This window comes from Poecile atricapillus, chromosome 23 (assembly GCF_030490865.1).
Source record: "Poecile atricapillus isolate bPoeAtr1 chromosome 23, bPoeAtr1.hap1, whole genome shotgun sequence".
Taxonomy (NCBI): domain Eukaryota; kingdom Metazoa; phylum Chordata; class Aves; order Passeriformes; family Paridae; genus Poecile; species Poecile atricapillus.
This window is the reverse complement of record NC_081271.1, coordinates 656,941-668,376: the sequence shown is the minus strand read 5'-3', so window position 1 is coordinate 668,376 and position 11,436 is coordinate 656,941. Positions and strand designations below refer to the sequence as shown.

General features: G+C 51.5%; 2 protein-coding genes across 2 annotated transcripts; one reads left to right on the top strand and one right to left on the bottom strand.

Annotated features, from left to right (window-relative positions):
* Positions 1-301: 301 nt before the first annotated feature.
* On the bottom strand, positions 302-3,448 carry WDR77 (WD repeat domain 77). The gene is made up of 10 exons (XM_058856096.1): positions 3,250-3,448; positions 2,978-3,163; positions 2,735-2,876; positions 2,614-2,663; positions 2,251-2,321; positions 1,860-1,914; positions 1,542-1,613; positions 1,343-1,451; positions 812-880; positions 302-486 (listed from the first exon to the last, which is right to left on the bottom strand). Exons 1-10 carry the CDS (start codon positions 3,446-3,448, stop codon positions 327-329), a joined length of 1,113 nt encoding a protein of 370 aa, XP_058712079.1. The 3' UTR covers positions 302-326.
* Positions 3,449-3,528: 80 nt separating this feature from the next.
* Positions 3,529-6,429, top strand: ATP5PB (ATP synthase peripheral stalk-membrane subunit b). The gene is made up of 7 exons (XM_058856095.1): positions 3,529-3,692; positions 3,797-3,839; positions 4,298-4,443; positions 4,917-5,080; positions 5,531-5,656; positions 5,776-5,955; positions 6,270-6,429. The coding sequence occupies exons 1-7, from the start codon at positions 3,665-3,667 to the stop codon at positions 6,339-6,341; spliced, it is 759 nt and encodes a 252-aa protein (XP_058712078.1). The 5' UTR covers positions 3,529-3,664; the 3' UTR covers positions 6,342-6,429.
* Positions 6,430-11,436: the final 5,007 nt, after the last annotated feature.

Genomic DNA, 11,436 nt, shown 5'->3' with positions numbered 1-11,436 from the left:
GTAGTCTGGAGAACTGAATCAAGTCTTTTTGATTTTATTTTTTTTTTTTTTCATTACACCTAATTCCCTGTCTCTCCAAGTCTCCTCTGTGCCTGAAGTCAATTTTTTTCTGAGTAAAACCAAAGTCTTTTATTACAGGAGAAGCTACTCCTGAGGAGAGAGCTTGTATTGTAACTAACTTATGCCTAATTCAAAATTACTACAGGAAGCTTCTCAGCCACAAGCTTTGAGGCAGACAACAGACCCCACACTCCAGCTCACACACCTGTGACTTCAGCAGAATCAAAGTGATGCCAGCAAGGAACTTGGACCACGAGTTTATAAAACTATTCTTTTACACAGTTGATTCCAGAAGCTTCACCAGCTGGGAGGGGAACAGTGTGATGTAAAACCTGATGATCCCATCCAACTGTAGTGAGCAAGGCATCATCTAAAGGAGACCAGGACAAGCCTTTCACAAAGTCTCGATGAGAGCGGTTTCTGAACCTGGAAAACACCAACATTCCATTAGCCATCATTAGAGAGGATGTGGGCCTGGGAAATCCCTAACTGCTGCATTGTTAGGATGATGCTCCTTTATTCAGGAACATTTCCACCTCCAGGTTGCCCAGAGCAGCTGTGGCTGCCCCAGCCCTGGAAGTGTCCAAGGCCAGGTTGGACAGGGCTTGGAGCAGCCTGGGATAGTGGAAGGTGTCCTGCCCATGGCAGGGGGTGGAATGAATGATCTTTAAGGTCCTTTCCACCCCAAAGCATCCTGTGTATTAATAATTAACTCAAGAAGAGAACAGCAGTATGTTCCATCTGTACTTACACCTCTGAGAGGTCTGAGTCAAGAACAGCAACTGAACAGTCTTCACTGATGGAAGCCAGTAAGGGTGAACTAGAGAGATGAGAGCACAGTTAGAACAAGCAAATACAACAATTTTTAGGGATAAACTTGTGAACAGTAGAGTTCTTAGTGATCCTGACCCAGGTACTGCAAATTAACTCACAAAAATCTTACAAAAGTGTTTCCATCAGCATTTGGCAGGGTGCCTGTACACTGAGTGGGAATATTCTGTATTCTGAGAGTCTGAAAGCCAGTGATCCTTCTTTAATCAGAGGTGACTGTAATTAGGAAAATCCCCACGGTGTGTGGGTCAGTAATTGTGGAACTGCAGAGTTCTTGTCATGGACATTAGCACGTGTCAGAAGTGAGATGTTGCTTGGTTTTTACTCTATTCTCTGCTACAACTTCCTTGATAAGAGGGCCAAACCCAGCACTCTCATAGGTTTCACTCCAAAATAACTAAAGCTTTTAAGGGGATGCAGTCCCTCGTTCTGTACCAGAATCTTTCAGTACCTGTGTGCAGAAAAAGCAAAGCCTGTGATGCCTTGGGTGTGCACAGCAGCGCTGAGGGCAGAGTCAGGATTCTTTGTGTCCACCAGTGCAACTGTTCCACTTTCATCACCTGGGAGAGAGGGGGGATTGAAGTTACCAGCAGAAACTGTCCTGTGAAAACAACAACCTTGATTTTCCTGGTGAGAGTCCAGGCTCTTACCCAAGACAAAGATGTCACTTTTCTGTGGATGCCACATGACTGAGGTAGGGAGGTAATTACAGGCACTGCAAACTGCGAGGGAAGAAATGGGTGAGTGTGGAAGGAGGCAGCACAAAGATATTCCTCATCTATCTCATTTAGCACTGCTCCTGCATCAAGACAAGTGTTTCAAGCTTATTGTACTTCTGTGACAGTGTTAGATCTCCTTAGGTTTTAACAGGCACATCACTAGATTTGGAGTTAGAAGTCAGGCATAAAATAATTTATTCCTTCCAACACAAACTCATGCAGAAACAGTGACTGCACACAGACACATACCAATTCGGGTAGCTGGTTTGGGGCATCTGGTGTCCCAGAGTAAAATTCTGTTGTCCTATAAATCCAAAAGGAATGAGAAGAATTTTACAATTTCTTTGTGGCATAAATTCAGGTTCGCTGCTGACTCACAGGCAAAATGTCCCTGCCTTTTCCTCTGGGTTAAAATGATGCTGTCATTAAGTGCAGCCTTCAGTCATCCCCAGGACAGAACTAGGAGCTCCCAAGATTTGATACAAACCTGTAGGAATCAGCTTGGTAAACTGATTATAAATTTATCAGACTAGAACACTGCAGTAACACAAGAGGTGGTTTCTAAGTGCATTAAAGTGTAAATAGCTAAAGTTAATTCTCATTTTAATGGGGTAGGTTTAGACAATAGAGAGAGCTTTACCTCAGCACAGGACAGGAACACAGTGTCCTTACCAGGACAGGAAGCCACACATGTCACTGCATCGGAGTGAGCTACCAAAAGCACAAAAGGATAAAGAGCCTCAAAGATTGTATCCAACTTTCCCACGTATTCCCAAGGACCTCCAGAGGCACAGCAGTCTAACAGTCATGCCCAGACACGGGATAACTCCTGCTCCAGCAGACTGCTTCCTACCCAAGTGATGATGAGCTGCCCAATGCAACCACAAGTCCTTGTGACACCCCTGAGCTTGAGGGAGCCAGACAGGGGGAAAGGGGGAAAGGGTCACAGTGGGATGTGAAGGGGTTTATAAAAAAGGCCAGAGAAGGCTGGGTTGGCACTCACCTCTGTAGGAGTGCAGCACCATTTGCTCCGGGATGTCCCAGACCTTCACGCTGGGGACAAGAGCGAGCAGTGAGCGCCCAGCACAGCCCGGCCACACGGCTGCCAGGCTGGGGACACTCACCAGAAATCCCTGCCCCCGCTGACAGCCTGGCTGCTGCCTGCCAGCACAGACACCGATGTCACGATATCATCGTGCTCGTATTTACAGAACTTGTTCACGATGAGACTCTCGTCCTCCTCCAGCTCCCACAGCTCCACCGCCCCTGGGGATGCAGGGGATGCTCGGTGAGGAACGGGGGCTTCCAGCTCCGCACAGGGGACGGACACACCCCAGCCAAGGAAGGGCGGCATCCCCAGCGCTTACCGGAGTCGGAGGCCACCAGGATGCCCCTGTCCGCCAGCCAGCACAGGTCGGCGACCCCCGCCTCGGTCTGCACGCCCGCGGTGCAGAATCCCTCGCTGGGGGCGCGCCGGGGCTCCGCGAACACCCACAGCGAGCCGCTCCAGCAGCGCCCGTTCAGCCCCGAGGCGCCCAGCAGCAGGGCCCCGTCTGCGGGAGAGACACGAGGGGAGGCGCGGGGACCCCCGGGCAGCGCCCGCGGCTCCCGGGCCCCGCCGCGCCCCCCGCCCCGCTACCTGCGCGGTAGTGCGCGCGCTCCAGGTGCCGCTCCATGCAGGCGGGCGCGTTGGGCGGGATGTTCCACTCGGAGGCGGCATCGGCCGCGGGCTCCCCATCCACCGAGGCCGCGGGCGCGGCGGTGTCGGGCGGGGCGGGCGGCGGGGCCGCCTGGGGCAGCAGCGGCGGCGGCGGCGGCGGCGGCAGCGGCTCCTCCATGGCGGCGGCGGCGGGGCCGGCGGCGCCCCCACGTGCCTCCCGCCGCCGCCTCCTCTCGCGAGAGCGCCCGCCCCCCGCCCGCCTCCCCGCGCTCTCGCGAGAGCCGCGCCGCCATCTCAGCGCCCGGCGGCGGCGGTCACCGAGCGGGACGAGGGCTCCGCGCCGCCGCTCCTCACGGCCCTGCCCCGGCCTTGCCCCGGCCTGCCCCGGCCTGCCATGCTGTCCCGCCTCGTGCTGCGCGCCGGTGAGCCGCGGGGAGCGCCGCTGCTCGGGGGGGAGCGGGGTGCCGGGCGGGGGGTGCCGGCCGAGCTCTGCCCTGACGCGCTCTCTGCCCTCTTGTCCCCTCAGCCCCCGCCGCGCTGAGGGCGCTGCCGCCGCCCGTCGCCGTGGGGTGAGTACCGGGGGAGCCCCTCGGACACCGGCCGGGATTTGTGCTTAAACCGCGTTATTCTGCCGTTTTGACTCTTTATTTTCTCCATTCATGTTGTGGGAGTATAAATGACGGACGGTGGGAAGGAACTTCTGGAGGTTATCTAGTCCCACCCACTTCCTGGGAGGAGGTGTGTCCTGTAAACGCCACCTTCGAATCACGGAATAGTTTGGGTCGGAAAGGACCTCAAAACTCATCCAGCCTGCCGTGGACAGGGACACCTCGAGCAGGTCCAGCCTGGCCTTGGATCCTGCCACGGATGGGGCAGCCAAACTCCCCTGGGTGCCCCGTGCCCGGGCCTCACCACTTACCTACTTAATTGGAAATGTGTTTGAGCCTTGTCTAAGGGTGCTTTGGGGGACTAGTTCTGTCTATTTTTTAAATAAGAACTATACTTGAAATGTTCTCCTTGTTCACAGGGTGTTGCACACCACAAGACCACTGCACACAACTCAGCAGAGTTTGGCACCTGTGCCACCTCTGCCTGAGAAGGGAGGAGAAGTTCGTCATGGTTTGATCCCTGAGGAGTTCTTCCAGTTTCTCTACCCTAAAACAGGAGTTACAGGTTAATATAGACTTTTACCATTTTTAGCTATACTTACCTGGTTCTGCTCACCAGTTCTGGCTGCTGAAAAGGTAAAATATTACTAAAAATGAGTATTCTGCATGTGCAGGTTGTGAAGAACAATCCAGTGCAGGACTCCTGGCTCTAAAGTTAGACTCCTAATAGTTGACAGAGTTCCACAGGCTTGATTTTATAGAAAGATTTAATTGCCTGTTGGTCCTTAAAACATTTAAACAGGAAATTCTGCATGTTTCTGAATGAGCAGAAGCAGCAGGTCCCATGTCAGGTGAGGACCTAGTGAGATTCCTTGTGGCACCTTTGCCAGGTGCAATTGTGGCTCTTCTTGTTGTCCTGGTAAAATAGAACACTTCTCCCTGACCTCGTGAGCTTTTAAAGTACTCCCTCTTAGGTACTTGAGTTTATTGAGCCTTGTTATGCCTTATATAAGTAATGCTGCTTTATTTTTCCTGTAGGGCCCTACATGTTGGGCACTGGCCTCCTGCTCTACCTTCTTTCCAAGGAGATCTACGTTGTGAACCACGAGACAGCAGCAGCTGCCTGCATACTGACAGTCATCATTTATGGCATCAAGAAGTTTGGGGCTGATGTTGCAGCTTTTGCTGACAAACTTAACGAGGTAGTGAGGACTCTGTAATTTGAGTTTGCAGTTGTTTGTAAGGAATGGTTTTATTAAAGTACAAATGGCTTTGAGCTGCCAGAGGGCAGGGTTAGATGGGATATCGGGAAGGAATTCTTCCCTGTGGGGGTGGTGGGGCCCTGGATCCCTGGCAGTGTCCGAGGCCAGGCTGGACAGCGCTGGGAGCAGCCTGGGGCAGTGGGAGGTGTCCCTGCCCATGGCAGGGGGTGGGATTGGATGGGATTTCAGTTCCCTTCCAGCCCAAACCATCTGGGATTCCATGACTGATTGTGAGCCCTCATTCTTCTCTGTTGCCATAACCTGAGCCGTGACACGGGGCAGTTCACACAGACATTTCTCTCAGCTTAATGCAACATTTCAGGATTAATTGCAGATCACTTGTTTTCCTTGCACCTGACTCTGAAGCGTGGAGTTCTTTCCTTCTTCCAGGAGAAAGTGGCCTCAGCTTTAGCCATGAAGAACGAGGCCATCCAGGCCCTGCAGACGGCCATCGAGGAGGAGAAGAAGGAGCAGTGGCGGGTGGAAGGCCGCAGTTACCTGTTCGACGCCAAGCGGGTGAGCAGGGCAGCGCTGCTGCTGCTGGGGCCAGGGCAGCCTGCCCTGCTGGGGTCCTGCACTCCTGCCACAGCATCTTCTGCTGCCAGACTGAGCCTCTTGTCTCCTGCTCCCTGCAGAACAACATCGCCATGCTGCTGGAAACCAACTACCGGGAGCGCTTGCTGATGGTGTACAACGAGGTGAAGAAGAGGCTGGACTACCAGGTGGCCATGCAGAACCTGAAGCGGCAGAAGGAGCAGGACCACATGATCCAGTGGGTGGAGAAGAACGTTGTTCAGAGCATCACACCTCAGCAGGTACTTGCTGGGTTTTCCCTGCTTTACGTTTTAGCCTGCACTAAGATTTTCTGTTCAGGGATCCTGGCTCAGGAGGTGATGGGTAACCTTGGCCAGGGGGGGACTGGATGAACTCTGAGGTTCCTTCCAACCCAAACCTTCTGGGATTCCATCAGTCTGTGCTTTATTGGATCTGAATTTCTGACCTCATGAGCTATAATTGCGTCCCTCTTAACAAGTAACTTGTAGGTCTGAGAAGGTTTCTCTAAAATGTATTTAAATGTCTGTTTTGCTTGTTGAACTGTCTCCTGAGGGCTGTTTCCTTTCTCTTGCAGCAAAAGGAAAGTATTGCCAAGTGCATCCTGGACCTGAAGGCGCTGTCCAAGAGTGCCCACGCAGCCGTGTGAGCAGTCTGAGCCCACTGACATGTCCCAGTTCCTCCTCTGTGACTGTAAAATCATTAAACAAATGAAAAAACCTCTTTGCTGTCTTTCACTAGCAGCAGTCCCTGCCTGTTTGTGTTTGAAGTCACTGGATGTTCACACCAACCACCACAGCTGGTTTTTGGTGGGGGATGAGCTGAAACCACAGTGTGTGAGATCCTGTTGGGTCCCCTCTTTGGTCATGAACACTTCAGAGATACAGAACTTCACAGAGAAAAATTCTGGTGCTGAATGTGTTATAAATTCTGTGAGATAGCAACCTGCTGTCCTTGTACCCACGTTCTGAAATCAGGATTTGTGCTCCCATCCGCCTGCTGGAGGGGCTCTGGGTGAATGTTCTGGTTCTCTAAAGGAGCTGGAAATCCCCTTTCACCATAAAGCCTCACGCAGTGTTGAAAGGGTTTGGGTTCTGGGAAAAGCGTGATCAGGCAGGAAATGTGTCAAAAGCTGAAAAACTCCCTCAGCTGATGGTGTCCATACTCAGCTTAAAGCAGGGAAACAGGGGAGTTTATTCCACAGCAGTTTCCCTGGACTTCCAGAAGTCTCTTCATTTTCTTTTCATAGGAAGCATTTCCCTGAAGGGATTTCAAAACTCCAAAATCCCGGCAGAGCACCCCCATGAATAACTCATGCTGTGTGAGTGATGTGGTCCCTGAAGCCAAGAGCACACACTGGGGAGTGCCTGCGATCCCGTTCCTCAGGGGACCAAGAAACACCATTTTCTGACACTTGCAGTACAGCACTTCACCAAAATGGTTCCTTTAGAGCCAAGAACCTTCCTTCAAGCCAACCTGAGCTGGAACTGCCTTACTTGTTCAGATAAACGGCTCCAGAGAATGCAGGTGTCTTTCATGGTTTCCTGTTTTCTGTCAATTTAAATAAAAAAGTGAAGTTGCTCAACTTCCACAATTGTGTAAAGCCACATCTGATTGACACGGGAGCCTTTAACTGGTGTGACAGATTCTTCTCACAAAGCAAGTGGTTAAACTGGTGTGCTGAGGCTTGGGGAGTTTTCCAGCAGCGTTTCCATGTTGGGAGGTAAGATGGAGCTGGATCATTTCTTCCTTCTTTTATTTCTGCAAACCCAGCACGCTGTGAGGTGGGAAACGGGGAGGTTTCATGGTTTGACTCCCCTGAAATGTGGTGACAATGGGATGCAGTAGGAAAAGTGGCAGCAGCAGAGAACAGGCTGTTTATTTTCATCTTGTAGTATTTTTATATTATTCACAATCCGCAGTTTGCAAATCATGTGGTGAGAAATGCCAGGATTTTGTAGTAGAATATCTTTAAGAATCCCTATTTCTTAAGATTCTACCCTGTCCTAGAGTAAAAAAAAATTGAGAAAAAGGTTACTGTTCCTGTTTTGGTGGGAAAAGTCTCTTAAACATCAAGGGAGGAACTTTTCAAACCTGCTTCAGATTATGAAAATGTTCATAGGGTTTTAGCTACTGCAAAATGAGTCCTGTAGGTGCTTTTTGGTTCTTAAATATCCTCCATTTCCTGGGTGGAGAAGGCACCGTGCCCCTCAGGGAGCAGTGAGCTCGTGTTCAGGAACAGGACACTGGGCAGGGGTTGATGCTGAGGAGCTGCCAGCTTCGAGTGGCTTTGTGCCACTTTTATAAGATTTCCAAGAAATTAATAAAAGCTAAAGCAAGTATTTTGAGTTAGGATGACAGGTTTGTTTTGCTTATGTGTATATGTATATAAATATAACTCTTTTCCCTTTCAGCTTCTCTTCCTGTCAGTTAATGCTCTGAGAGAATGGGAAGCTTTTCCTCAAAAGAAGATCCAGGTATTTTATTTTTGAAGGGATTTCCTTAGCTGCAGTGCTAAGGTGATGTGGGGCTTTGGGGAAGAGCTGCATGGCTGCCAGAGGCTGCCTGCCACAGTCATCATCTGAGCAGCAGAATTTTCCTGTCTGCTGGTTCCACTTTCAGACAGACTGTACAGACACAGCCCCCATGTGGTTCCAGTGCTACTGCAGAAATTTGCACCTTTTAAAACAAGCTTGTGATTATTTTTTTTTTTCTATTGCAGGTGCACCAGGACCCATTTCCACTACTACCACTGTCCCCAGCACTGTCCCTACCACCGTGCACACCCCTGCAGTTGATTTCCAAGATGCAGAAATGAGATGCTGGATTAATAAGTAAATGCTGCACCTTTATTTCCTGACTTCAAACCCAGAGTTCCCTGAGACTGCAGCCTCCTTCTGCAAGGGAAGGGTTATATATCACATATTTAACATCTTGGGGGGTTAAAATTTGGTTAGAATTTCCTAGTGTGTGCACTGGATGGGTGATTCCTAGAGATGCTCAATGCAGATACACACATTTTAATCTCCTGGGGCTGGGGATAAATGTCACACTCCATAAAGTTTGGTGAATTTGAGCGCTATTGGTGCTTCAATCCTGCTGTTGAAACTGGGGATTCTGACAGGATTTTCTGTGTATCAACAGCCATGAAATACTGTTCATGTCACTGGCCTTCATCTCTGGCATCCTCCTGACTGTCCTGATTTTTGCAATCATCACTCTCTTCAGGAAAAGTGAGTGACACACTCGAGGGCATAAAGTGGCCGAAACAATGTCTGCCTTGAACAGTTCATCCCTGGCAGTAACTCCTCATCAATCATCCCAGCAGTGCTTTCAGGAAGGAGTTAACTTTGCCACCGATGAGTTGTGGGGGGTTTTGTTGGTTGTGGGCTTTTCTCATCCTAATCCTGGCCAGGCTGAACTCCTCAGTGCCTTTGATCCTGTTCCAGCAGGTGGGCAGGCACTGGGCAGCCCAAGCTGCCCCTTTGCTGTGCAGGTCTGTGCCAGAGGTCACCCTCAGCTGTCACCCCTCCCCAGCCTCCCTGGCACTGCTGTCCCCAAACACCGTGCACACAGCTCAGACTGGGACCCCTTTCCTTCCTAGATTATAAAAGGTCCCACCAAAATTTACAAGAAGAAGCTTTCTCCCAGATGGCAGCTGAGGAATCTCTTAGGTCCCAGGTGAGTGTCACAACTGTCTTTTCTAATGCCTTATGAAGATATTTCACATTCTTGACAGTGTGGTAAATATTAATTTGGGGTGGGAGGGAGAAAAGTCACCTTTGAGACTCAACTGTTACTCAGCAGTTCTTTTGTCAAGGAACTCCAGGGTTTCTGGGGCTTAACTAAACCACTGAGGAGGCAGGTTAGGAGAAATCTTTTTAAAGGGGAAGCACTTCTGCAGTTTTCCTCTGTGATATTAATTCTTTGGAAGCCCCTAAAGGAGACTTGACCCAGAACCCTGAGCTCTGAGCACTGGGATGAACCAGCATTTACCAATTTCCCCCACTGGCTGTTTATGGTGTGGGATGTTGAGGACAAGTCAGAAGTGGGAAATTCCTGCTGAGCTGCGGTGCTTGTGCCCTCTCTAATGTCTGTGTTTTCTCTCACATCCCCAGAATGAAGTGACCTACAGCACTCTGGCCTTCCAGCAGGGCCGGACACCACTGCCTGTGTGAAGAAATTCCAAGTGAAATAAAAATGTTCCCACTTTCTGGGCATCACAAGCTGCGAGGATTTAGAAGCAGGCCTGCCCTGGGAATGCCCTCATGCCCTCTGTAACACAGCTCTTTCTGTAGTAATGACGGGAAATTGTCTCCTGTTCCAAACTGGCTGCCAACGGCTGCAGAGGGAGAGTTTCTATACAGGATTTCCTCATCTGTAGAAATCTCCCTGCCCTTGTCAAGTTTCCGTTTGTGAGAACTACCAGAGAGAACTGAGAAATGAAAATGTTTCTCTGCATCTATCCACGTGTGCTCTTGTGTTTCCCTTTTCTGTCACCAACTCTAACATTTTCCATATTGTTTTTGATTGCCAAGGGCTCTGCTGAGCTATTTTCTGTTATTGAAGTGATGATAATAAAATGTTTGGATGCAAATCTCTTCTTCTCGGTTGGGTCCCATAAAAGAAACGCACAATCACAGTGTGACAGCCGAAATCCCTGGAAATGTTCATTCACGTGTCATTTCCCGCAGTGCTCTGAGCACAGAGTGAGAATCGTTCCCTTTTCTGGGGCTGCGGGGAGTTCCCAGGGGCGGCTGTGGAGCAGCGGAGCAGCGGGGCTGGAGGAGCCAGCGGAGGGCAGCACCGAACCGGGGATGGGATCCAGGGGATCCAGGGGATCCAGGGGATCCAGGGGATGGGATCCAGGGGATGGGATCCAGGGGATCCAGGGGATCCAGGGGATGGGATCCAGGGGATGGGATCCAGGGGATCCAGGGGATCCAGGGGATGGGATCCAGGGGATGGGATCCAGGGGATGGGATGGGATCCAGGGGATGGGATGGGATCCAGGGGATGGGATGGGATGGGATGGGATCCAGGGGATGGGATGGGATCCAGGGGATGGGATGGGATCCAGGGGATGGGATGGGATGGGATGGGATCCAGGGGATGGGATGGGATCCAGGGGATGGGATGGGATGGGATGGGATCCAGGGGATGGGATCCAGGGGATGGGATGGGATCCAGGGGATGGGATCTAGGGGATGGGATGGGATGGGATCCAGGGGATGGGATGGGATCCAGGGGATGGGATGGGATCCAGGGGATGGGATCTAGGGGATGGGATGGGATCCATGGGATCCATGGGATGGGATCCGTGGGGTTGATGGGATCAGTGGGGTGGGATGGGATCCATGGGATCCGTGGAATGGGATCCTTGGGATGGGATCTGTAGGATCCATGGGATGGGATCCATGGGGTCCATGGGATTGGATTGATGGGATCCATGGGATGGGATGCGATGGGATGGGATCCATGGGATGGGATCGGCTGGGATTGCCCAGCTGCTGTGCCCAGTCCCTCTCCCCAAGCTGGCTCCAGCCCTTCCAGGCCCTCTCACTGAGCCAGGCTCCAGCCCTTCCAGCCCCTCTCACTGAGCTGGCTCCAGCCCCTCCAGCCCCTCTCCCCGAGCTGGCTCCAGCCCTTCCAGTCCCTCTCCCCGAGCCGGCTCCAGCCCCTCCAGCCCCTCTGTGCTGTCCTGCCTTCTCCCAGCAGCTGCTGCAGCCTCAGGGAACCACTGA